Below are 25,858 nucleotides of genomic sequence, written 5' to 3' on the forward strand. Positions count from 1 at the left end.
TAAGGCACACACAGCACCAAGGCACCATTACCTTCACAAAGATATTGGGGCTTAGGAAGAACAGGCTTTGCAGAAGTCTCACAATGACAGTCACTGGAGCTGTACTGTGATACCATAGTGGCTAAATAACCATTCTGGCAGCAGTGAGATTTTATAAACATGGCTGTGATACCAGCTATCTATATTTACATTTCAGGACTTCTGAATCAGTATAGCAGGTGTTATGTGTTATCTGAAAAATATCAGAGATTCACAGAAAAACAATAGCACAGGGGAACTTCAAAATGTCCCTGGACAGCCACATTCCTTCAGTGACAGAATGCCTTTCCCATTCTCCCATCCTACACATCTTTTATATGTAAGCTTTTTTTCTGAAATTTGGAAAAAATAAACTTTTAGATTTTTTTATAAGAAAAACATGTTCCTCTGTGTATGTAGTTCTCAGATACATCTTTCTGTATATATATATCCTAAAGGATGACAGGACATATCTTTAAATGCATGGACTTTTCAAGGTTGCCAGTTCATGAAACCAAGACTTCAAAATACTTCTGAAATCAACTTTGACTTAGATACTCTAAAAGGTGCAATGGGTCATACAGTGGAAAAACAGAGCTTCCAATCTAAATTTGCAGTTATTTACATTAAGTATTTTGAAACTTGCTGCTTTGTAGGCCACAAACATTGAGCCAGGGTCTGAGACTGGGTTCCCATAAAAGAACTATTTCCCTCTTGCTTGCCACATTAGCTGGAGTCTGCTCATGCTGCAGTGCTCACTACTCCACTCCAAGTAAAGCTGGCAAGTGGAAAAACTAAGGGACGCAGAGGAGAGGAAAAAAGTTCATAACAAGACTTTTCCATCTTTTTTCTTCCCCAGACTCAGAAATGAGACTCACTGAGTGGCTGCAGCCCACATTCAGAAGAGCTACTATACCTCCCAAAGTCACCCTAACTGTATGAACAACTAAAAGTCAGCGTATTCATTGAGCCCAATTCCTTCTCCCTTAAAATACCCACATTAAAGGGAACAGTAAAACTGACACAAAGAAGGACTTTAAACACTAAAAATGGTTTTGATTATTCTAACCAATAAAATAATTAATTAACCAAAGGAAAGCAGAAGCTCTAATGTGAGAAAGTTGGACTCCATAATCTTGGAGGTCTTTTCCAGCCTAAATGTTTCTGTGATTCTGAGAACCAAAGCAAACAGAGAAAAGCAGCCACAAGCAAAATGATAAGGTAGAATTTTACAGAACTTAAAAAGCAGACAAGGAAACAAAAGCTGAAACCTCAGAAGAAGTGCTGAAAAAGAATTTCTTTTTAAAACACTTTCTTGATATAAGGACCTGAGCCTGGAAGCTTCTAGAGAAGTCCAGAATCACCTTTTAACAAAGAATAAATACACAAAAGAGACCCAAGCCTGTCCTTAAAGAGGAAAGTAAACATTTTTTTTTTATGGTTCATGCTACAAAAATCCTGCTTCATTCAAAGAAAGCTATACTTTGATGTGAATCCTGTGCTAAGGGAACCGAAGAATATTCTGCAAGGAATATTTTGAGCAAGAATCCACCTACAAGCATGCCAGGAAGAAAGTGGTAGAACAAGCTGGAAAGAAAAGCTAAATTATATGTTGATAAATTAAATTGATTCACAGAAGCCATGGGGCAGTCAACAAACTAGATAGGGTTACAGAAAGTAAAGGTAACCCCCTATGGGAAAAAGAGAGGAAGAAGTTAGTTGTAGAGAAAGGAAATCTGTGAAAAGCACAGAACCAAAGGAGGAACTGAGAAATTCATGGCCAAAAAGTTGGGACAGCTGGGATTGTAGATAATAAAAATGTGGAATTCAGATAAAAGTATTCAACTGTTCCTAGATGAAAGCCATCCAGATGTCCCATCAAGATGGACAAAACATTCAATACATCTGTTCCAAACTTATCAAGAAAGCCCACTTATACAGGCAAAATAGTAAGAGAGTTCATATGAATTCAAGAAACAAGGCATGTAACTCAGTAATTAATAATTAATCAAGCTACATAATGCCAAATCAATTATTCAGATTTCAATGCTAATGTTGCAATAGTACCTCCATAAATAAATTTTTCAAAAGCTATACAGTCCCACAGCACTTTGCCTAATGAATTCTAATGCAAAATTGATGTAAATAACAGATAACAGATCTCACAATAACAATAACAGATCTCACAACATGATTGCAATGTCACTCAATAGATACATTTTTCATGGAGTGCTGCAGGAATCACCCTGGTCCTGCACAGTACATAATTAATAACTTGGATGAAAATAAAAGTCTTTGAAAATATGAAGAATTTGAGGTGGGATCTAGAAGAGAAGAGTTGGAAGGAAAAGTTGTTAATACAATGAAGCAGAATTCTCTCAATCTCACTGCTGATGAAACACTTGAAAATACCATAAAAAAAAAGACAGTGCACATTTTGAAAAGAAAATATGTTACAAAAAACAATCTTGGCAAGAACAACGTCAAACCATAACTGAAATGTCAGAGTTTGATAAAAAAGAAGCAAAACTTCTGTGGGAGGCCTCATGCTGCCATCTAGAGGAGACTGGTCAGCAGCGGGTTTTGTCCTGCTTTTGACAGCCAGTTTCAATTAACCAGCCAAGTCAAGCGGGGACCAGTAAATTTCAGTAGAGATATAACCAAATTATATACGTCTGAGACAAAACCACAAGTCCCTTAACTTTAATGAACAGATCTTTTGGCTTTTTTTTTTTCTTGTTCTCTCACTTATCTAAGTCCATAAGAGAAAATAACCTAAAGACAGTATTAGGAAAAACAGTCCTAAGCAGCTTCTGTTCAAATTCCACAACTAATTTTTGGTAAGAATTTTCAAAGATAAATGTACATTACAACACATAAATTATTCAATGGATTATGGTAAAGGAAAACTGCCTTCAGTGAGAAGACGTTACAAGCATGGAAAACTGTCATAAAGGTTGAAAATTCAAGACTTATAACTGTTGAGCCTCGTATTTCAGTTTTCACACACTTTGTCTTCTTTATGTATGCACTTGTTCTCAGTAAAAATAAATGGAACCACATGCAACAAATATTGCACATGCAATAAGGAAACAAACACCTCCCTACTTTACTGCAACTCAGCCTCTGCTAAAGTCCATTTAGCAGAACAACACTGTCTGATATCAGAGCCTACAACTCAACTGAGAAAGCCAACCATCAGCCAATCTTTACATTTGACTCAGTTTTACACTGTTATACTTTAACTTCCACTCCACCAAATGCTTTACACAGTCTTAACAGATATTAGCACTGAAAGTAAAATAAAGTATGTTAAAACAAGCTCAATTATTTGTTATTAAGAATGCATTAGGCTATCCTATGTTTGCAGTCAGAAAGACTCTAAAGGTTTACTACTAAGTTGTGTTACCCACTAAAAGGAAGGTCAAAGACCTGAAACTTTTGGTGCTTTGTGTAGCCCAAGAGTAATTACAACCAGGGTCTATGTTAGAGCATTACTAAACAGAAAAAAAAAAAAAAAGTGTTGGTATGTATGGGTAGCATTAAAAACAACTCCACAATACTCTTGAAATCCTCAAAGCTGAATCAACCTGTTAACAAGAGTCCTAAACGAGACAATGAAAGGAGCTCTTTCTTCAAAAAACCACAGTAAGAGTTGGCTGTTTGCAATTGGGATGAAAGTCACCTTTATTGCTCAATGACATCACTGCCTGCCACAACTGAGTGTAGAAAAAAGTAACAGCTACAGAAGCAGAAAACGGTATGAACAGCAAAGTGACAGGAGAATCCTAAACACAAGTGCAAATTTCCCTGTGGAGGCAGTGCATGGAATTTGAGAGAAGTACTGCCACAACTATTCTGAGAAATACCTTTAGAATCTGAGTGGGAAATTAAGCAAAGTGACCTGATTTATGTAAGACAGTGTTAACTCAGGACCAGAAGTCTCTGTGCCACTGGGTAACACCAGACTGACATACATGTTTTCCCCCATGCAGGTAGGCCCTAAGTTGGAGATGTAAGCTCATTCTCTCATCCTGTTGCAGGAAGTCACTGTAAAACACTTGCCAAATCTGTCAACACACTTTTCCAGCTACCAATGTACAAGCACATCCTTTAGTGGAAAGATTTGGCAATGCAGTCAGTCATATCTGTGTACAGCACTTACATTCATCCAATCCCAGTTGATAAGCCAGGTTCTGCAGGCCACGAACTTTTTCCATCAGATTAGCTGTAGTAAGGCTCCCCAACTCTTAAGAAGAGAGAAAAAGGTGAATTTTAACCCTCTTTATAGTCCTCCAGTAGCAGTTCACCTGTTTAGTACTTCACAGAGCACTTTCAAGCCATACTTCTGTCAGGATCTGTTTCAGTGAACAGTGTATGTTCAAAATTCAAGCTGACTCCACTCCTAATTATAACATAAGGAGAAAGACAGCCATGACTCTATTTCATGCTTTAATCTGCCTCCATTGCAAAGAGCAATTTGACCTATACTTTAGAAGTTCCTCTAAGTTCACATTGCAACATGAACAAGCTATATAAAAGTATGCAAGGGAATAGACTTAACTGCATTAATAACGTGAGTTCACGCTCATTTTTTGGAGCGAGTCAGAGTTAAACCATCTCACTTTCACTCTGTAGCTGTGACACGTCACTGTGACATGATCAGACATTGCCATCCAGAATTCATGACAGGCAGAGCACGCTGAAGGATGTTTAGTGCAAACTAACAGCTACACCATGAAGCAAGTGTACATGCTAGCTAACCCTGCTGTAGCTTGCCCGTACAGCCTCACCATTGCACTGGAGCTCCTGGATCTGCGAGGGAACACGCACACGCAGAACATCTCTGAACAAGTCAATCAGCAAGTCTAAGACACTCAACAACTGATCAGCTGAGCCCCTCCAAAAAATTAATGCTACTTCTCAAAATGCAGGAGATGCTCACTATACTTACATGGTGCTAAAAAGGCTAAGGGAGGTGACTGAAATATACACAACGTTACATTGCTTATTTTGAAAAATCAGCCTACCACTGACATCAGGATAGGCTCTTGGAAACAACTGGTTTAATAAACATGTCTATAATTAACAAGATGAAGAGTTAGAGATTCTGCAAATATGATGGCTAGAGATCTCAGGCCATAAGGCCACCACCAAAACATTTAAAGAACAAGTGTTTTAAGCCTCTTAAGTAAGTACTGAATTCCCATCTGTTCTGGCAACCTCAATTCCTGACCACAATATTCATACTCACCCTTCAACATATCAATATCATCATTTTCTAATTCAGCCATCCACTTGGGAGGAGAACTTGTAATGGGCTGTTTGGAAAAAAAAAAATAGAAGTTCATATTCAGAAAAGTCCATTTTTAGAATTATACAATGAATCTGTATTGAAAATAGTTACACCGACAGCAAAAATATGACAGCGTGCTCCATAGAAATATTTTTATGTTTAATCTTGCTTTTTCCCGGACATTTTAGAGTTAAAAACGGCATACCACCATCCACAAGCCAAAAATCAGTATGAAAACCAGGATTTTCTGAAGTTTAAAACTCCTTATTGCTTCCAAAGTATAATTCTCATACACAGTGAACTACGCAAGGTATAAAAAAGAAACACTTATATAAAAGATACATTAAAACCAAAAGGTATATTGTAGCATATACTGGACTTATTACTGAGATACGGTTCATAGAAGATGCAAAGCGCGCAAGAGAACCCGCCGATCTACTTTTACACGGAAGGAAGAAACGCGAAAGGCAAAGCAGCGCTCACTCACGCTTTTGAAGGAGGCGGCGAACTCGGCAACGCCGGGCACTGGGGAGAGAAAGCGGAGGTTGGCACGGAGTGAGCGCCTCTGCGGGCAGCACCGTCACCCCGCCGGGCCCAGCCCGGTCCGTACAGCTGCCCCAAGGAGGCCCGGCCCCGGTCGGGCTCTCCCCACCCCACGCCGAGCTGTCAGACTCGGGGCCGCGGGCCCGCCGGACTTACGCTGCTCGGGCCACAGGTCCGGGGAGGCGCGGTCCAGCTTCTCGAAGCTCAGCAGCGAGGTCTCCAGGTCGGCGCCTGCAACAGAGAGGGGGTGAGGGGAGGGCGGGCGGGGAGCGGCGCGGGGGAGCGGCGGCGCCGCCCGGCCCTCCCGCCTCACCGTCCGCCGGAGCCGCCATGGCGCGCGCCTCACGTGACTGCCCTCGCGGCCGAGCTGAGCGGGCGCGGAAAACAAACCCCGCCCCCGAGCCCCACGTGCCGCTCTCGCGGCCGCCGCCGGGCCGGGCGGGGCCGGGCCGTGACGCTCGGAGGGCGGCTCGGCGCCCTCCGCCAATCCGCGGCTCGGTACGGGGGGCGGGGGCCTCGGGGGGCGTGGCCAGAGCGACTGCTGGCGGCGATTGGCCGCGGCCGGCGCGGGGGCGGGGCCCGAGGCGGGGCGGGGCGGGGGGCGCCGCCGGGGGCCTCGGAGCGGGGACCCTCGGCCGGGATGGCGGCGGCGGCGCGCGGAGCGTGGGGCGGGCGGCGCCGCGTGGCGCTCAGGGTGAGGCGGCCGGCCCCGGCCCCGGCCCGCGGCGGCTCGGGGGCCGCGGGGGGGTCGTGGCTCACCTGACCCCGGGACCCCGCGGGGGGGTCGGTTCCGGGCGGGGAGCAGCCGAAGGGGGGTCGAGGGGAGGTGCTGCCTGACCCGCCCTGAGATGGTCTGTGCTTGCCCCCCGTCCAGCTGCCGCGGAGAGCCGGTGCCCCCTGGATCACCTCAGTCGCCGCGTCCTTCTCTTCCTCGGTGGTGAGTGCCCGTCCCGCGGAGCGGAGCCGGTGGGCGGGGGAGGGAGGCGCGGGAGAGCCCTGGGCGCCGCCGCTGCCGCCCGCCGGACACTGCCCTCAGGTCTGCTCTAAGGCCGTTCCCGCCGGCTCGGCTGAAATCCCGGTGGGTCCTGGTCGGTCCGGCGGAACAAACATCGGCACTGTGCCCGTGCTCGACGGGAGGGACGGAAAAAAGTTCCATGTCCCCTTTGTCAGACTTTGGAGCTGAGCGGTGGCCGCCCGTCACCTCGCGTTGCTCCTGGTGGCTCTGGACTGGCCTCATGCATCTGTTTGCGACAGAGAGAGGATCTGGTTTCTTTCGGACAGTATCAAACAGCTTTAGTTGTTGTACTGCCTTTTTTCCTCCGCTGTCCATGGCTGCACACTCTCCGAACTCGAAACCAGAATTCCACAAGTAGTCTGCCACAAGTAGTCCATGTTTCCACAGCAGGTGCATTCTCTACATAAAAAAAAGGTGGCGATCTTATGGGAAAAGTGCAATTAATTTTAATTCACCATTTCCTGGCTTGCTTAAAGTATTTTTTGTTGCAGGTGGAATGTTTGAGATAGCCTTTTTAAGCAATTTGAGAAAAACATTAACTCCATTGCACTGAATTCTGTGTGGGTCATAAAGCACTGGAGCTTGTTGCTCCATTGCATTAGCCTCGGTGGCACTGAGGCTGATGGAGTGACTGATAGTCATAGGAGTTTGTCATTCTTTAGACCAGCAGCTTTTCTGACAGTCAGGAAACTCGGTCAAGCAACTCAGATTTCCTGTGCTTCCTTCCAGGTTCTAGAGGAGATTGTGTTTTTGTAGGCACAGATTTCTGCCTCTGTTCCCAAGTGTGAGTCCAGCTACATAATCATCTGCAACTTTTAAATTTTAATTCTCTTCCAGTGTTGCTTTCCAAATCATTAAGTTTTGCTTGTCCATTAACAGACTTATTTTACACTTCTGTTCCTTTCTCATCTCAAAGCTTTCTCAATTTGTTCCAACTAACATTGCTGCTAATTTTTTTCACTTTCATCCACTTTTCACTGTCATCACTTGTCCACCCAGTACCATTTATGTTCCTGATTCTTCTTCTGATCTCTTTCTCTTCATTACACTTTGGATAGCATCCAAGTCCTCATCTCCCTTTCATAATTCCACATCATAATTTCTTCATTTTTCTGATATATTTGGGTTTATATCCCAGTTCTGTTGATCTGTCCCATTTCTGTTATTCATACAGAAGATCCATTTCCCCTTTCTCTTACCTGTTCTCCCCAAGTCATGGATTTGTGTCATGATTAACTGGTTCTTGCTTTCTCCTAGTTCTCTCCTTACCTCCCAATGTCAACTCCTCTTTTCTAGTTTCTTAATTTATGCAGTCACAATTTGTTCTCCTGCATGGTACAGTTTTGTTGCCTATCTAATGCTAATTACAGCTTTTACCTCTGCTTTCTGTTCTTGTCAGTGTTTGCCTGAACTCCTTATTCCAAACTTTCCTTGTCCCTTCTCTTCATCTGAGTGGGAAAATTTTGTTTTCTGTGCTGCCAGCCAGGACAGCCCACAGATACAGGTTTCTTGCTCTTAGTTGCAAGACCAAGCAGGAGATGGGGAAAGTCCAGTTTTCTGCTTGAAGCTATAAACTGGAAAGATGAACCTGCTTAGTGGCTTGAGGGGAAGGAGGCACATGGGACAGTGGTACAGTTTGCGCTGGGTTCATGGAATTCCCATGAAGTGAATTATTAACTGTTTCTTCTGAACATTTATGAGTTGCAGTTTTTCAGGTTTTGATTAAATAGATTGAAACAATTCTGAACATAAGCAGAGGAATGTTTTTTTTCTATAACTGCTTTTAGAAAGAATTTTGGCCATTTTAGTGTAAAGAGAGCAAAATGGGGCAGAGAGCAATTAGCTGGGTCTTGCTGTGAAGACTGGATCCAGACTCTAGTGGTTCACATAGCAGTAAATGATGAAGGCTTGCATGTAATATGGCACAAAATACATTGCTATTTAGGCACGTTGAGACAAAAATAACTCACTGTCCAGTGTTTTGACCTCCACAGCCAACAACCAAACTCTTCATTGATGGGAAGTTTATTGAGTCCAAAACTACTGAATGGATTGATATCCACAACCCGGTAAGTGAAATGGTTTCAGCTTATGTAAATAGTGATCACTGTGAAACAAAGGTCTGTGCCTCTCTTCAGGGATGTGGCAGAAGAAAAACATATATCTATTTCTTGAGAAAGGTTTAGACTTGGCAGACTACAGCTTCTCAGTTTCCTTTTCACATGAAATATCAGTCTCAGAATAAGTTACTATCACCTTTACCTCCCTCACATAGTAAGCCCCTGATCTCCAGAAAGGAAGCTTAAATTCTGGTTATATTTTTTTTTTTCACAGAAAGGCTCTGTGATGAGTATGTCAAATTTCTGAAGGGTGTCTTTCTCTCTGTTTATGAAATCAACTAGGTGTGATTTGATCCCAGCTGAACGTGAAGTCCTGATAGAGGCTGGTATTACTCTCAGAGTAAAAAGGTGGAAAATGCTGACAGCTGAAGCTCCTCTCCTTTCAGAGAGCTTCTATCTGTGACCCACAATAATCACAGAGCTGGAATTTATGCAGTGCAAAGTAGATAAGTAGCACTTTTATTGTCTACATACTCCACCAAAGACAAATGTAAATGAGGTTGCACTCAGAATTCTGATCCTCCTGACCTCCTTAGTAAGCCTTTAAACAGCAGTTTCTAAATCTTCTCTGTAAAGCTCTATGTTCATTTGCTTTGTGCAAATGATCAGAGCAGCAAGTCATGTTCATGAAGCTCATTTGGTCTCTATGTAGCAAGCAGTATTCTTGTTTAATTTTCTTCCACTTGTTTAGAGTAGTTTCTCTCTTAGTGATATATCTGAAATTTTTGTCATGTCAAAGCAGATTTAATTTTAAAGAGAACGTTAGAAGGAGGTTAAACTGGCAACAAGCTTGAAGTTAAAATACTATGGAATTAAAGTTGTACATAAATATAGTACTTTGGCCTGGGGGTATAGGTTAGCTAACATCAATGGCAAATGCACAGTCATGTACTGCTTTTTACAAAGGAATATTGCCTCATTTAATGTGCAAGAGGGACAGCCAGATGAACCAAGACAATGGAGAGGGAAAAGACCATAGTCCACAGAAACTTTTGCCTTATACTCTCTAGAAGTTTCAAGATAGACAAGTCACTTCAACTCCAGCTTGGAAATCAGCACTGCATTTGTAGTTTTCTGAGTGCCTAACTTGATATATTTGGAGTGCAGGTTTTCAGAACTATTCCAGTTATAGCCCAGGCCTTCTGTGTACAATCAAGGAAGCCATTTCCTTTGTGCTCTGCTCTCAGAAGTACAACTCCTTGTAGAACAAGAATATTAGGTGTGTGCTGTGAAAGGACTCTTGAATGGTTGGTGGGAACAGATGGGAAAAGCTGAGTTTTGATGCAATTTGTTTTCTCTTTCAGGCCACAAATGAGGTGGTTGGCCGTGTACCGAAAGCCACAGCCAGTGAGATGGAGGCAGCTGTGGCTTCTTGCAAAAAGGCTTTTTGGAACTGGTCAGAAACATCGGTTTTAAGTCGGCAGCAAATCTTTCTGCGCTATCAACAACTTATCAAAGACAATCTGGTGAGACACCATGGCTGTGTGTGATGGCTATTATCAATGCTGAATGCATTGCAGCTGATTTCAGAAACTAAATTGAGAGACTGGGGGTTTACAGAGTTCTTGATGAGGTGTTGCCATGATCGAGGAAGCAACTGAGACACTGTCAAGACATGCAGCAAAGCACTTCCCATCAAATGGTAACAGAGAGGCAGCGCTTCTTAGGGAATATTACTCTGAATTTGTCCCTTTACCAAGAGACCACAGAAGGAACTTTGAGCCTTGATGGAATATGTGTCAGTTAATGAAGACAAGTATGTTACTATGTTTTTGGGTTTCCCTGATGGATTTTTTGGTTTGTATGTGGTGTCATACCTGAAAGCATTAGAATACAAGCCATCCTGGGATGATTTTTTCTAAAATGTCACCTAGGTGGGTTATTGGCTTCTTGTTTATAAGGAGCAAATTAGTCAGTATAGGTTTTTCTGAGTTCTGTTCAGTCTATTCATTGTCATGTTCAACTCTATGTTAATTCTGTCTTATCCTTGCAATCTATTTCACGGGCAGACACTTTTCTAACATTCATAAACTTTGTGTTTTCCATTTTCAGAAAGAAATTTCCAAACTCATCACCTTTGAGCAAGGGAAGACTCTGGCTGATGCTGAGGGAGATGTTTTCCGAGGCCTCCGTAAGCTGCTGGCTCCTCCTGTTAAAGAAGGGGGTTTGAGAACCCACAGGAAGGGATGAGGTCTCCTGAGCAACTGATTACTCTGTATATGTTGATCCCTTTATAGCCCCCTACTCAAAGAAAAGTGTCAATTGTAGCTCTAAGCTGAAGAGTTTTCTTAGATAGAGTATCTTTAAATCACTTTCAAGTTGTTAGAGCTTTTTCTACGAGTGACTGCAAATTACTAAAAAGGGATAAGAAATTCTCACCTGTGCTCAGATATCAAAGGTTGAGTCCCAGGTTGTACAATAATACTATACCTGTGCATTTTGTACTGGGGCTGTTCTGTCTGTGCTCCTATCACGATGATGTGTAGTGTGATCAAGAGAGAATCCATTCATAATTTGTTCACAATGCCTGGCAGAGGGATTTTCTGGAGCACAATGAGTTTTAAGTTGTGGGAGAAGTGGCTGGAAGAAAGAGGTGGGTCAAGGGAGTTTGGGGACTAATCGTTAACAGAGCATCCAGCAGTGTATTGCCCTTTGTGCCGCAGAGGTGGTTGAACATGCTTGCAGTGTGACATCCCTCATCCTTGGGGAGACCATGCCCTCCATCACTAAAGACATGGACACTTACACCTACCGCCTGCCTCTGGGCGTGTGTGCTGGCATTGCACCATTCAACTTCCCAGCCATGATTCCTCTTTGGATGTTCCCCATGGCTATGGTTTGTGGAAACACCTTCTTGATGAAACCATCTGAGCGTGTACCAGGAGCACTAATGTTCCTTGCCAAGCTGTTTCAGGATGCTGGTGCCCCTGATGGGACCCTGAATATTATCCATGGACAACACGAAGGTAATAACAACCCTTCCTGGGAGTTGATGAGTGTACATGGTGTGGTGTGTGCTCAGTGGGAGGTACCAGTTGGAGAGTCTGAGACTGCTGCTGTTAGATAGGTTTGCACAGATGCTTCAGCTGTATTGATGAAGCTGAAAGGTGAGTGGGAGATTCTCTGTCACCTTGTACCAGATCTTTCAGGAGATACGGTGGACAACATTTTGGGGATTGGGGTCAGAGTTCCCAAGGCATGTAAGTGCTCGAAGTCTACTTAGCAACCTAAACTGCAACTGAAATAAGTAGATAAATCATCTTGGTTTCACAAGGAAGCCTAAACAAGAATTAAATGCCTCCCTGAGTATACAGTGGATGGCAGTATCCTGGCTCCTAACATGCTATTTTTTACAGCACACAAGTAGCTTCAGGACATGATGATACAAATAGAGAACAGTAACTTCACTTTGGCATTGCTCAGACACCCTGGCAGGTGCCCAAAGCATGAAGAGATGTAAGAGAGCCAGGAGAATGAAGACAGGGCGGGAGTATGTGTCCTGAGAAGTGAGTGAAAAGTTACACAGACAGATTTTCAGGAAACTCAGATGCAGGAAACACAGAAGCAAGAATTTCAATAAGAAAGATACACAGATGTAGTGCTGTGGGGATGGGAACAGAGGGAAGCATTTGTGCACCACAGTTATAATGTATTATTTCCTATTTGAAGCTGTGAATTTCATTTGTGACCATCCGGATATCAGAGCAATCAGCTTTGTGGGATCTAATCAGGCTGGAGAGTACATCTATGAGAGAGGATCCCGGAATGGCAAGAGAGTCCAGGCCAACATGGTAATGTCTCTGAACAGAGCACACTTGAGCACATAGACTACCTCTGTCACCTGTGACTGTTAAGAGAGACCACACCACTCAGCAGCAGAAGCGAATTTTGCTGCTGATAGCTAAGTGGTAAGGCTGCTCTCTTGCCAGCCTGTTAGTAGCAGAATCATAGCTACTATAAGAAATCATTGCCAGAGGGCTAGAGAAGAAGCGGTCTGGGGTGGTTAATAATGGGAGACTGTGTGTGTTGTTTTTCAGGGAGCCAAGAATCATGGTGTGGTGATGCCTGATGCCAATAAAGAGAACACCTTGAACCAGCTGGTTGGAGCTGCTTTTGGAGCAGCTGGCCAACGCTGCATGGCCCTGTCTACAGCAATTCTAGTAGGAGAAGCTCAGAAATGGCTGCCAGAGCTTGTGGACAGAGCCAAAAATCTACGAGTAAATGCAGGTACGGACTGAGATAATTCTTACAAGATACTCCACTTCTGTACAACCATAGCTTTTTAGGTCAGCTTATCTGCCATACCATGTAGTGACCCTTGGAGCTATTGGCACCACCAATGTAGTTTGATGTGTAGGGGTAGGAGCTAGCAGATTGTCTGGATTGGGAAACCCAGCCCTAGACTCGGAGGTAGGAACATGTTTTCAGCTTGCTGGTGGGACTGATGCAATGTTTGCAGGATCAGTCTTGTTTCAACTGGAGATGTGAGGTTAAATCCTATGTTTAACTCATATCTGCCATTTATATAGCAACCTCATTTCCAGATCCTTCCAATTTGTAGTAAGCATACAATAAAAAAAGAAAAATGGAAACAAGTACTTTGAAAAATCTAGACTGTTACTAATTCTAGGGGAATTATATTTTGTTTATATTCAATAAAGTGCTGCAAAGGGGAAAAGTTTCCTTCCTGAGAAGAATCTGTTGTTGAATTTTGGCTTTCTGGTGATTCCATGTTGATTGTGAGAGCTGCAGACTATTGTTCCTGTTCATCAATGTCTCAAATCTGTGTTCTGTGTCTCGGAAACATCAGGATTTTCAGATTTTTCCTACCAGTGTAGTTATCTCCCAGATGCCTATGAAAAGGAAGTTGTCAGAGTTAAAAATTTGGTGTCTCTGCCTCTTCACAGGAGACCAGCCTGGAGCAGATCTTGGGCCTCTAATCAGTCCCCAAGCTAAGGAACGGGTTTGCAGTCTGATTGAAAAAGGAGTAAAAGAAGGTGCCAGCCTTCTCCTGGATGGACGTAATGTCAAAGTGAAGGGTTATGAAAATGGCAATTTTGTTGGACCAACAATCCTTGCCAAAGTCAAGGTAAGATGACCAAAACCAGTACTTGCAAGTGTGTATTGCAGGGTCAGCTGAAAAATGGGTTAGCCAGATCAGTCAGTAATCAATGATCACTAGGTAGAAAGACCATAAATGGTTCAGCCTTCCCTTGCACAGTGTCAGTTAAATACTCCTTGTAATGCAGGCAGTAAAAACAAAAAGCACTCTGGAGATGAAAAGCGGTGCCTTCTTTAGTGTACTAGATAGAGGACAGGGCATGGGAAATGGTGAAGAGGTAAGGAGGACTGAAGGATGGCCTGTGGCAATGCAGTATGACCAGTAATCCTAGGAATATCATGAGTACTAACAGCATGTGTGTTTCTTATATCCTATTTACTACGATATTTTTATCACATCCTTTATACAAACTGATTTTTCTACTGTTTGTATTGGCAGCCAAACATGACTTGCTATAAGGAGGAAATCTTTGGGCCCGTCCTAGTGGTGCTGGAAGCAGACACTTTGGATGATGCCATTGAGATGGTGAACAATAACCCCTATGGGAATGGAACTGCAATCTTCACCACCAATGGAGCCACAGCTCGGAAGTATTCTCACTTAGTAGATGTGGGGCAGGTATGTTCCAGCTAGGATTGTTGCTTTTAGCCCTCATCATTTACAGTGGGTTCATTCAGCTGTAATCACTGCCCTCTCAGCCAGCAGCACCCAGCCTCAGATATAAGAAAACAAAATGCAGAAGCATTTGGAGAGTGCTCTGCAATCTGTTACTTCTTGTGACTAATATGGCAGCTTTCCTTTGGTGTAGGTGGGTGTCAACGTTCCAATCCCAGTACCTCTGCCCATGTTCTCTTTCACTGGCTCTCGTGCTTCTTTCAGAGGGGACACCAATTTCTATGGCAAACAGGTAACCTTCTGATTCAGAGTACTCTATTGGGTTGAATGGTGATAAATCATGTTATAAATGGCAATGGGGAGATGGTCATCAGACTTCATTGGTGAGGAGACTTTGAAGCCATTTCAACCAGGAAACTGAAAACCAGACAGTGATCACAGCACCATAATGCATGTCACAATCATAGATAGCCCATTTCTCGTTCTTTTTCCCTTAAGTAAAAAAATGCAGGTCTTTTTAGGATATTTTAGAAGGGAGCAATAACTAGCAAGCTTTCTCACAGAATCAGAATCTTTGTGAAACTGGTAAAAAGAACAGGCTGACAAGAATTGTTTCCACAGAAGAAAACTCAATCCTGTTTAGATAAAGCAAAAACTGTTTGATATACCACTAGTGTAGACCTGTGGAATTCATAAGGCAAATATCTGATATGTGGATCTCTCCTTTCCTCCAGGGAGTGCAGTTCTATACACAGCTGAAAACTATCATTTCTCAATGGAAAGAGGAAGATGCCACCATTGCCAAGCCTGCTGTGGTTATGCCAACTATGGGAAACTAAACCAGCCTTTGGAGATGCTGTTCCTGGTGCCCTTCTATGCTGCACTTTCCAGCTTTGTCCTGACTATCACCCTTTACTTGGGAATGAATAGCAAGTTCCTTTGTCTCAAGGATCTGTTACTGTGCAGGCTCATGCGACTCATGGTCTGGATTTTCTGTCGCTGTCAGTGTTTTTATGGTTAGCTGAACTAATTTTTTCCATACAACCTTTCAAAGACTAAATAATCTTATCTAACTGAAAGGGCAGCCACTGAGATTGGTCTTAATTTGTTTTTCTTTCCAGACCCCATGAACTTGATCGTAACTCTGGTTTTCACTTCAGAATCTTTAGCCTCAGTGACTCACTCCTGGCTGCATCTTGTAGCAGGTTTATTTACCTCCTTAGCTTGCATATTAAGATTCTGAGTTCACCTTACTCAAAGACGAGTAACATAACTGACATAACTGGGAGTGACAATTTTGAGTGACATAACTGGGACATCTTGGGTGTCTCATAGAAGTGACTTTACATATGAAGAAGATAGCAAGTTGTCAGTCGTTCACCTGTTGAGCAGTTTCCAAAACACTGGCAAATAGCTTCATATAGATTTTTCAGAAAAGCATATTTGATTGCTTGTCTGAGGATGAAAGAAATTTTTGTATGCTACAGTGACCACTGTACCTCTGACAGCTTGTAAACTTCTGTTCCTGTTCTGTCTGGGGCTTGTATGCTCAAGCTTGCCAGCAATTCCATTATAGCTGAAAGTTGTTTGGTGCCTTTTCCCTGTGCTAAGGGATACAAACCTACACGTCCTGTACCATAATGAAACTGTGGAAGCAGAAACATAACCATGTATATGTATCTTTGTGTCACAGCATCATGTGCATCTGAATAAAATGGAGCCTAAGTAGACAAGTCAGTAGGAAGAAAGAACACATTTTTTTAATCACAAAGCAGCCAGGGCTTGTCTGTTGGTTTTCTGTCCTGATTGTAGCTGTATTTCTTGGGTTGGTTGATTGACTCCTTGTCACATTTGCTCAAACACAGTCATGTACTCTTGGGACTGCAAGTTCCTATTGCTAGAGAGGAGTAAGACTTGGTATATACAATCTGGTTTTAAGAATCTGTGCATTTGGAGCTGGAGAACCTGTATTTTTATTTCTGGTTCCTGAAAGATGATGCAGCCATGAAGGATCTGCAGGGATCTCACTCAAACATCCATGGCAAGTAATATTCTTCTACTGATTGTAACCATTAAGTGTTCTAATTAAACAATCTGAATGTGAACACTTTGTATCCTGCCTTCTGGTAAACATGCCTTGTAACTGACAGCTCTATAATAGTGCAATTGCTGTGCATTCACTAATGTTTGTACCTTGTTTTTTTCCTCTGCTATACACTAGAGGGAAATTCTTACCTTGCAATTTGATTACAAATTAAAAACATGCTAATATATTTCTGCAGACCATGACTGTTCCTTGGTAAGACATTACATAGGTGTGATGATTTTATTCCCCTCTTCACAGGAGATGGTCTGCAACTCCTGTAACCCATGTATACATTTGTCTTTTACAGTATTTCAGGGACCTCTGTACCAGTTTCCTCGCACAGCATTTCAAGGAATTCCTTGTTTCTGTTTCCATGTACACATAATTTGATCACAGACATCTTCACCAAGTTAGACCAACACTTTATACACATAGTTCTAACGACTAGTCCAAATGCTAGTGTTTTGTACAGGGTCTTACAAGCTCCTGGCTTGGGAAAAAATGAGGTCTTTAAGAATGAGAAAAATAAGTATATTTCAGATGGATTTAAAATACAGAGTCAAGGCAGCAGTGCAGCAGACGGGATCTAGAATTCACAGCCTTACTCAGAAGCTAACTTTCAAAATGAAAAGTGCAGATGAGTTGCTAATTGCTGGCTGCTGTTCATGGAAAGTATATAGCTGCCTTACTTGGTCTGTGCTGTTAACATCTGAACATGTGGAAAGATCACTGCAGAAGAGGATGAATCTGATCATGTGGCCTGCTGTGTAATAAATATTAGGTTGGAAGAAGCATCTTCTGTGTTGCAAAGGTGTAAAATATTCTAGATAAGTCACTATTAAGACATTGGCATTCATTCAAGCACCTAGGAAAGAAATAGTAATTAAGAGCCTCTAATACTGTCTACAGTCATTTACTTTCAAAATGCCTTCATTTTCTCCCTAATCAGCATTGCTATTCTGACTTTGTTGTTGTCCTATTAAAACCCATTGTATGCTTCTTTTAGAAATTCTAAAATCCATCTTCTCTTGTAACAAAAGCAGTCTATTATCAGGGTTACCTGCTCCCTGAGGAAGGGAGTGCAGGGCTATTCCTGCACTTTCTCCAGATGTCTTCTACACACCTGTATGATCTTTTCATTTGTGTGCAAACATCTTTTCTAATTATCCACATTTCCAACAGCATTTTTACACAGATAGTTTTAAATAATTGAACTAGAAATACAAATCTTGTGTGTTACTTTTCTAATAATGAACTCCCTTTTTTAATAATGAACTGCCTTTTTTAGATCAAGCTGCAGATGCTATTTGATTGTAATTTACCTGCCTCATCTCACATCTCACTGCTGTTACTGCTTTCCACTCATCTGTTTATTCTCCTTTTTATTTAATATTTGACATAAAAATAAGCTAAATAATGTATCTGCTATGTTATACAAAAGTATAGTCTAAAGTATCTCATAATGAATTTCTTTAGACTATTAAAATACAATTTCATAGTCAACCCTTTGAAGACTATTAAAAACAGTTTCTTGCTCAGAAAGCACTGAAATCTAGATTCTGAAAACTATTTAATACACATAAGTCCAAAAATTGTTTTAAAGTGGCTTAACCACCTCTGAGAATTTGGCCCTGTGAATTCCACTCACAGGGTTTTTTTTCCTGTCTGTGTCAAGTAAAAGACTCCAATCCACTTCCATGTCCATTTTGGAAAGTGGCAGCTTGCCTTTCCAAAGGAAGTGTCTCACATCTTTCTATATCTTTGTGTATAAATGCCTCCAGGGCTCCTGCTTACGAACTTTATCTAATTTGATGTCTGAGTATTACATTTTGGCTCGTGTGCTTGACTGCCTCATGTCTGACAAGCTGTGCATGCCAGAACCCCACCCTACCTATTCCTCCAGGTAAGCTGACACTGTTTGCTGTGGAGTGTTATAATTAGCAATAAAGTTGTATCTGAGTTGGTATCTGAAAATCAGGCATATGAGTCTTCATCATGGTCCACCCTCTATGATTCTATACTGAATGCAACACCAGCTGCATAGATTCTGCCTTTTTAATCAACTCATTGTGCTAGCTGAAAATGCATCTCCTTGTATGATCATGGACTTTCACAAGAGCATCCTCTAGAAAACATAAGCCTGCTTTTCAATAAGAGAGGGCTTTAGGAGGTCATGAGATTTTTTTCCATGAGAACTGTGTCTAAATGCCTGCTGCTGAAAGATCAACACAAAAACAAATTTTAAAATTAAAAAAAAATTCCTCACTTTTGTCACACATTCACGTGCATATAAATACACTACTATAACCTTATGTCCCAATTTACAGCTTGTAATGTACTTAATTCTTCTTGAATTTTGAATTTCCAGTGTAAGACATATTTTAGGTATCTCTAAAGTCATGCTCCCACATTTCTTATGCAGGCAGCAATGAACCATAGAGTGAGTAAACTTTTCATAATCTGGCTGCAGATATTTGTACTTTTTAATACTGGGAAGTTTGCTTTACAATACTCTTATAGGGAAATATACCTGGGGAGTGCTACTGTCACAATAGATATTATTTACTTGTTTGGTAAAGATGGATAGGGATTCATTAATGACTGAACAAAATAAATCCCACGGCACTGAGCAAAGCTAATTCTCCTGACTTCTATTCTTGACCTCAGCAGGATCAAAATTTATTTCCACTTGTTTTTCTTGATACACAAAGATCTAACAGTATAGTCTAGTGCATGTACAAAATCAATATATAGTATACCAACTTTTTCAAAATGTTAAAGTACCTCACACCAAGCCACACAGTTAGATTCTTATGTTAGATTCAGAATTTACTGGAATCCTGTGACCTGGAGTGACCAGCCCAGTTCAGTATCCACCTACTGAAGAAACAAAAGATTACCATGATTTGTCCCATTCATTTGGACAAAAAGCAATTCCAAAACATGTTTTTTTTTTCATGTCAACTTACTGATATCCAGTTTTTCAAACTTTTTTTCCCCCGAAAAACATGGAAAAGACCAATGTATAAGAAGAAAATTTCAAAGGCATATCATTCATGGATTCTGTATGTGTAAAACAGGTTTAAAATTCTAGCTTTGCATTGCTCTTATTCAGCTTTTCATAGCACATAAATTTAAAAAATAAATGTAAGCACACAGTGTTGTGTTTTCAATTTCTAAATCTATGGCTCCCTAAACTAAATAGAACAAACCCACTGACTTCTGTTCTGTTAGTGGCTTTATGATAAATACTGGGAAGGAGAGGCCTTGTACGAACATTAACTAGTTTCAAATACTTTGTCCTTTCCTTGTCTCTCCTGTTCATACATCAAAGGGTCAAGACACAATTTTCTCTCTCAGTTCCAGTCTCTCCCTTCTTCTCCAGGGGAGAAGATTCCTTAGACCTCAATTACAAATTTCACACCTGGTTTTTCAGGGAGTGTTTCTGCTGTATCATTTTTGAGATAATCTGAACAAAGCATTCCAACTGACTGTGTGTCACCAAGTTATTCAGTAGCCAATCCATACTAAACAAACATTTTTCTGGGGTTTAGGATCATGTTAATCTCTCACCAAGGATGTATGAAAGCTTCAGCTATGGGGGACCTTAACTCTATGGCTTAAAATCCAAGTGCTCAGACACTGCTGCAGTTGGTAGGTACAGATGTCTAGCACGAGGCTAGAGACCTGAAATCCTGCCTACTGCAGCATGTGTAGCTCTAATTTAATTTAAACTGCATCCTAACAGAAATTCTGAGATACACTTGTAAATCTGAGATTTTGTTTTATTCGCTATAAAATGTAATCCTGTCAATCAGTACTGCATTGCATGTGATCCTGTCTTCAATATGTCAGAATCCATTTCCTGTAATTAATTTTTAGATTATTAGAAAGCTTGAGGAAACCAGCCTTGAAAGCACAATGCAAAGCAGAGGCTTCTGAGATGTGGGAAACCAGTAAAAACAGGCTGGATTTGCCATCTACTGTATATTTCTGTTTAAATGATCAGCAATATAGTAAAGAGCTGTTAGCACCTTAATTGTAATTTTTTAGGCTTCACTGTTAGCTCACTGGAGTGAGTAAAAAGCAAAAGACGAATGCCAGAAAAAGTAATGCTTATAAAACAAAAAAGAAGCAATAATAATTATTAAAATGAAACTACAGAAGCACATCTGTACTGGAAGTTCTCTATCAAATTCCACATTACATGGTAGAAAATGCAAATAACTCTTTTGAGTTTACCTTTAGTTTAATCTATAGAAATAATGATCAAAAAGTGATAACCTAGTTGAAATTAGGTTCCCACAAAGTCATTGCTAATTTATAGGATACTGCAACTCATACAGTTATTCTCACCACAGAAGTCTCCGTAAGCCTTCGAAATCCAAAAAATATTATCATGCAAAGGATTTTTTAGGTGTCTATCTAGGAAGATGGACACTAGTTTTCAATGTTTCCATAGCAGTAGCAGTTATGTGCTTCCTCTAGGTCACTGTGCACATTATTTATGGCATTTTTGTTGCTTTTGAATGTTTTGATTTGGGGAAATTGCTTCTTCGCTGTACACACCTCCATATTTTTTTGTTATAGGCAGTTTGGGCCTTTTTCTTTTAATGCTTTCTACTGGATATGATCTCCTGAGTCACATCACAGAGCATCTATACAGAATCTTTCCACCACAGTCCCCTCATTTAAGATATTCTCGGCTATGTTCTTCACTCAGTCCATCTCTCAATCCTTCATTTCTAGTAGTTGCTGCAGTTTATGGATCTCCACCATACTTGGTTGGTGCTGAGTTTTCTGTCTCTCTCACAGATTTTCTGGTCATGCTCTGTAAGGCCATTTCCAGTGTTTATACTGCAGCTGTCTGGGCTGTGCTACAGATGGTGGTGCAGTGCTGAGGAAGTTTAGAAAAGGAGAAAAAGTGACAGATACAGAAAGAAAATTGGCCATCTGGAAGAAGTCCAAGTAAGGTCTTTTATACTACATAGGCTGAAAGCAAGCACTGGCACATGAGCAAGAAAATAGCTTCCTACCAACTGACCTCATCAATGTCTGGGGATCAGAGCTTTGTATCTTCTTATTCAATAAATAGGATGTTAAAATAGTTTAATTTTCGTTTCCATTTTCAGATTTTTTTTTTCTAACTGTAAAAGGGGTTTGCTTGGTGCTTGGATTTAGAAAAGTAAGAATAGGGGTAAAGTCAAAGAATCGGTGATAGAGCAGATGGGAGCACAGCATAGAGCTTCTTTTTCATTGTGTTGTGGGTTTGGCTCCGTTTTCTCTAAAACCTCCCCCAAGGAGCAGCAGATTCGCTCCCAGCTTTCTCTGTTTTCGAGCTGAACAAGCGCTTCAGCCTCCCCTTGGCCATCGCCTGCTGGAGGCCCCGACCACCGCCGCGCCCCTCCGCCGGGTTCGCTCCGGTGTCCGGCGGTCTCTCCCGCGGCCGCCGGGCTCCCGCGGGAAGGAGCGGGCGGCAGGCGGGCACGGCACGGGGCTCGTCCCGGCGGCCCGGCTCGCTTCGCGCCTTCCCGCCCGCGGGGGGCGCTGCCGCCCCACACCGCGGCCCCGGCGGGACGGGCGCTGCCTGCGGGGAGCTCGCGCCGTCCCGGCCGCGCCCGCCGGCAGCGCCGGCCCCGCCGTCGGGAGCCGCGCCGCCGGTGGCTCCGCGCCGGGAGCGGTGTCCGGGGCCCGGCGGGAGAGACGCGCGTTCCCGCGGAGGTCGGGCGGCGCGCGCCCGCCACGCGCAACTCCCGCGACGGGCGGCGCGTCACGTGGGCGAGCGGTGACGCGGCGCGCGGGGCCGGCGGGATGCGGCGCCGCGAGCGGCCGGTGAGCGCGCGCAGCCGGCGGGGGCGGGGGGAGGGGCGCGGCAGCGTCCGCGCGCTGCCATGGACACCGCGCGCCCGCCGTTCCCCCTCTCCCCCCCCCAGTCCGGTGCCAACGGCGCCGGGATCGGGAGCGCGCGCGGGGCGGCCGCCGTCCCGCCGCTCCCGGGCTGGGTGAACCACCCCGAGCCGTGCTCGCTCCCGGCGCCCCGGGAGGGCGCTGCGCTGGGTGCGAGGCCGGGCAGGCGGCGGGAGAAAAGGGAAAGCTGCGCCGGCGTCTCCGTTATCCCCGGGGGCGGGCGGGAGGACGCCCCGTCCCGGTCGAGTGATAGCGCTGGCCGGCCGGTGAGGAGGGGACGGGCGTTTCTGCGGGTGTTCCTGCCGAGCGCCACCGCTGCCGGCTCCGGGAAGAGCTGCGGAGTCCCGGGCCGCGCTCCCCGCCGGGGCACAGGGAGGACCGCGGGGGGCTTTTACCAGGGGAGAGGGAAGGAAGGTAGGGAAGGTTTTCGGGCGTGCCCAGGGCGAGGGTTTAGGTCGCAGCTGTGGGAAATGGAGCAAGGCAGGACGCGCTGGCGCCGGGATGCGCGGCAGGGACGGAGCCGGCAGCCCCAGCGGCGGCGCGGTCCGGCGGGGCCCTGAGGCGCCGTGTCCCGGGCAGTCCCGGGAGCGGCTGCGGGAGTCAGCGCCGGAGCGCTCCCAGCCTGGCATGCGGGCAGAAGCCCTCAGCGCCCCGAGCCTGTCGGCAGCCGAGCTCTGTTTTCCAGGAATACCAGCTGTGCCGGGAAAAGGTGCCGTTACAGACCCCGCTGGAGTGCGCGTTCGTCGCTCTGCAGGGGTGCCCACACCGCAGTGTAGCGGTTTCCTGGAAAAGCTGCCCTGGGCTAATTAAAAGGAAAATTGAAAACTCACTTGGCCAGAAATGTGAATAAATAAATAATGTGTATTTGGAGCCTCAGTACGGGGGAAGAAAGATTGAAACGTCCGATAACGCATGCTTGTGAGTTGGTTCTACTTTTTTCCCCTGGAGTTTAAAGCTCTAGAGCCAGAATTTTACCATAAATATATGTGCACAAAGAATACTGTGCCATTATTTTTATGGACATACTGGGAAATTCTGCCTTTGAATTCAGTTGTTCCTTCTATTGTGTCTTCTAAACAGTGTGCTTTTAAGAAGCTTAAGTTTTTGTCAAAACAATCCAAGAAAGCTATTTTTTTTTCAATAGCTAAAAGTAACTCCAGAAAAAAATGTAATTACTTTTTTTTTTTTCCTGGGGAAAAAAGGGTTTAAAAGTATTTATTTAGTCTTGAGTGTTAAGTGTTAAAGCTCTCATCTGGGAAATAGATTTTGTGATCATAAGAGCTGCTCATCTGGAAAATAGATTTTGTTACTGCTTTAGCACAGAAGACTTTCCATTCTGAATGATTTTGGGTGTGCTTCAGCATGGAAGAATATTAATTGAATTATGTAATTTTATTTGTTTCCTAAAATAGTTACTTTTGGAAAATATTTGCCTGTAGTTATATAATTAATATTTATAATTATTTTTTAATATTGTTGTGTATCTCCAAATATTTCCCAATATTATGTTAGGAAACAGAAGTGAAATTCTTGTGTATCTCTGATACACTGCTTCTCCCTCCCCTCAGATCACATTCCTTTTTACAGAGAGATGTCTCTATTATGTGGTTTGTGTTTTGTGTGTTATTTTGTCAGAAATAGTCAAGTATTGAATATTTCTTGTCTTGAAAATTACTGGTGTTTCTGTGTATGGTGAGCTCTAAGGTTGTGTTTTGCTGTGTTAAGGTTATTATTATGGTATAGTTTTTACTTTTGTTGTTTAGGGCGACTTTGGTTGGGTTTTTTTTTTTTCCTTCTTATTCATGTTTTCAGTCTTGGAAGTCTCTATGCAACATCCCAGTATTTTTGGATCATACAGTTTGCATAGCTCCCAGATTTTTTATACTGGATGTACTTCAGCTTTTTCATTTAGTACCTAAAATCTGCTGTGTACAGATGACGTTTACATGTGTTTCTCTCATTGGGAAATGAGTGTTCTGTCCTGTTTTGCTGGCTCAGGCCTCAGGGATGTTGAGGTCAACTGTAGTGTTTGTGTAAATGTTTTACTAACTCGATCTCAAGTTAACTTTCAACTTCTTGAAATTCATCCTGTGTAGTTATATAAGCATGTTTCCCTGCTTGTATTGAGTAATGATAAACTCAAATTTGAATAAAACAACTCGATTGGTATTTGATGTGCCTCGATGACCTTATAACTTGCCTGATACATAGTCCACTGCTGTTATCCGACAGCGAAGGTGAAGAAGTGCTGGCGCACTGTCTCTTGCCATGGTGCTCTGAAGGTGGATTTCATTAGGAATCCCTGGAGTGGAATAGCTGTTTCTTCCATCCTGCTTCAGGTGTGTGCCTAACATGTTCATGGTCAATGCTGATTAGTATTACTGCTCCTTTTGAAACACAGTAACTGAGCCCGTTGATGGGGAACTGTAGGCTTTACCTTGCTGAACTCTTTGATTGCATTAATAAGCTTGTGCTCACATAACAATTACCCCATTTTTGCCTTTCTGTTTATTGTTCATTTTCTCCACCCTGTTGAGTTCTGATACCAGCTAGGACTTTTAAGTTGTTTGAGAGGAACTGTTTTGAAAATATTTTTCCTTCTCAGTAACTTCTGTCTTGTCTATTTCTACCCTGAATTTTTTCTTCCATACGTTCGATTCTGTCATTCCAAATTCTTTTTCCATTTCCATTTCTGTTATGCTCTGCTGATTTCTCTCTTTTGTCTCTGATTTCTTACTCTCATCTGTTGTCATTCTTCTTGTGGACATTGATTTGCTAGTGTGCTTGATTAAATGGACTTCACCAGTCATTGAAGGGGCTCAGTATGTGTTTTTCATTCTTAATGAGGGAGAGGAAAAATAAAATCCCATGATGATTGGTTATGAGTTTGTTGAGTTTTTTTGGGGTTTTATTTGTCCTTAGAAGTATAAAAGGGGAAAGAAAAAAAGTCAGGAGAAATGTAGAAAACAAAAAAATGGTGGTGGATATCTGAGAAGGGATAGAGAAGAGAAGCTTTGTGAGAGAATTTTATGTGAGACTAAGGTTCTCGTAGGTCTGGTAAGGAAAGTATGAGTTAATGATGGCAGTGGCTCAGATATTTTCGGATCATCAGAGATTCTGAGGCTTACATAACTGTCACATGTGCTGTTTGTAATAGGACTCTGGAGTTTGTTCTTAAGACAGGTGCTTGGGTTGT

General features: G+C 42.9%; 3 protein-coding genes and 1 long non-coding RNA gene across 16 annotated transcripts in view; 2 read left to right on the forward strand and 2 right to left on the reverse strand.

Moving 5' to 3' along the window:
- The window catches only part of LIN52 (lin-52 DREAM MuvB core complex component), a 78,947-nt gene extending 72,747 nt beyond the window's left edge, over nucleotides 1-6,200 (reverse strand). For 5 of the 6 annotated variants that reach the window (XR_008437540.1, XM_053980398.1, XM_053980396.1 and 2 more), the window contains exons 1-5: nucleotides 6,171-6,200; nucleotides 6,014-6,088; nucleotides 5,802-5,839; nucleotides 5,273-5,339; nucleotides 4,184-4,267 (exon numbers count right to left, since the gene is read on the reverse strand). Coding sequence is in view for 5 of the 6 variants with exons in the window: in XM_053980398.1 (XP_053836373.1) it covers nucleotides 4,184-4,267; nucleotides 5,273-5,339; nucleotides 5,802-5,839; nucleotides 6,014-6,088; nucleotides 6,171-6,189 (283 nt within the window). In the remaining variant the exon portion in view is untranslated. Of the gene's footprint in view, nucleotides 1-1,996; nucleotides 2,343-4,183; nucleotides 4,268-5,272; nucleotides 5,340-5,801; nucleotides 5,840-6,013; nucleotides 6,089-6,170 lie in introns of those variants that run through there. The other variant, XM_053980395.1, reaches the window with a different exon arrangement.
- A 270-nt stretch (nucleotides 6,201-6,470) lies between these two features.
- Nucleotides 6,471-16,942, forward strand: ALDH6A1 (aldehyde dehydrogenase 6 family member A1). Its single transcript, XM_053980391.1, has 12 exons — nucleotides 6,471-6,551; nucleotides 6,732-6,794; nucleotides 8,867-8,941; nucleotides 10,297-10,458; nucleotides 11,045-11,123; nucleotides 11,656-11,958; nucleotides 12,662-12,783; nucleotides 13,030-13,219; nucleotides 13,900-14,081; nucleotides 14,493-14,672; nucleotides 14,863-14,961; nucleotides 15,404-16,942. Exons 1-12 carry the CDS (start codon nucleotides 6,498-6,500, stop codon nucleotides 15,506-15,508), a joined length of 1,614 nt encoding a protein of 537 aa, XP_053836366.1. The 5' UTR covers nucleotides 6,471-6,497; the 3' UTR covers nucleotides 15,509-16,942.
- A 588-nt stretch (nucleotides 16,943-17,530) lies between these two features.
- On the reverse strand, nucleotides 17,531-22,180 carry LOC128808819 (uncharacterized). Its single transcript, XR_008437543.1, has 3 exons — nucleotides 21,112-22,180; nucleotides 19,589-19,635; nucleotides 17,531-17,620 (listed from the first exon to the last, which is right to left on the reverse strand). It is a non-coding gene; the product is annotated as an uncharacterized LOC128808819 (long non-coding RNA).
- Nucleotides 22,181-22,557: 377 nt separating this feature from the next.
- Nucleotides 22,558-25,858, forward strand: part of ENTPD5 (ectonucleoside triphosphate diphosphohydrolase 5 (inactive)) — a 28,168-nt gene continuing 24,867 nt past the window's right edge. Inside the window, exons 1-2 of one of the 8 annotated variants that reach the window (XM_053981097.1) lie at nucleotides 22,558-22,587; nucleotides 24,895-25,001. The gene's annotated coding sequence lies outside the window, so the exon portion shown is untranslated. The other 7 variants (XM_053981094.1, XM_053981098.1, XM_053981096.1 and 4 more) reach the window with 7 other exon arrangements.

The sequence above is a fragment of the Vidua macroura genome, chromosome 6 (assembly GCF_024509145.1).
Source record: "Vidua macroura isolate BioBank_ID:100142 chromosome 6, ASM2450914v1, whole genome shotgun sequence".
Classification (NCBI taxonomy): Eukaryota; Metazoa; Chordata; class Aves; order Passeriformes; family Viduidae; genus Vidua; species Vidua macroura.

Coding starts and splice junctions, on each gene's coding strand:
- ALDH6A1 (XM_053980391.1), top strand. CDS start 6,498: ATGGCGGCGGCGGCGCGCGGAGCGTGGGGCGGGCGGCGCCGCGTGGCG. Junction 6,552..6,731: donor GGCGCCGCGTGGCGCTCAGG/GTGAGGCGGCCG, acceptor CCCCCCGTCCAG/CTGCCGCGGAGAGCCGGTGC. Junction 13,220..13,899: donor AAATCTACGAGTAAATGCAG/GTACGGACTGAG, acceptor GCCTCTTCACAG/GAGACCAGCCTGGAGCAGAT.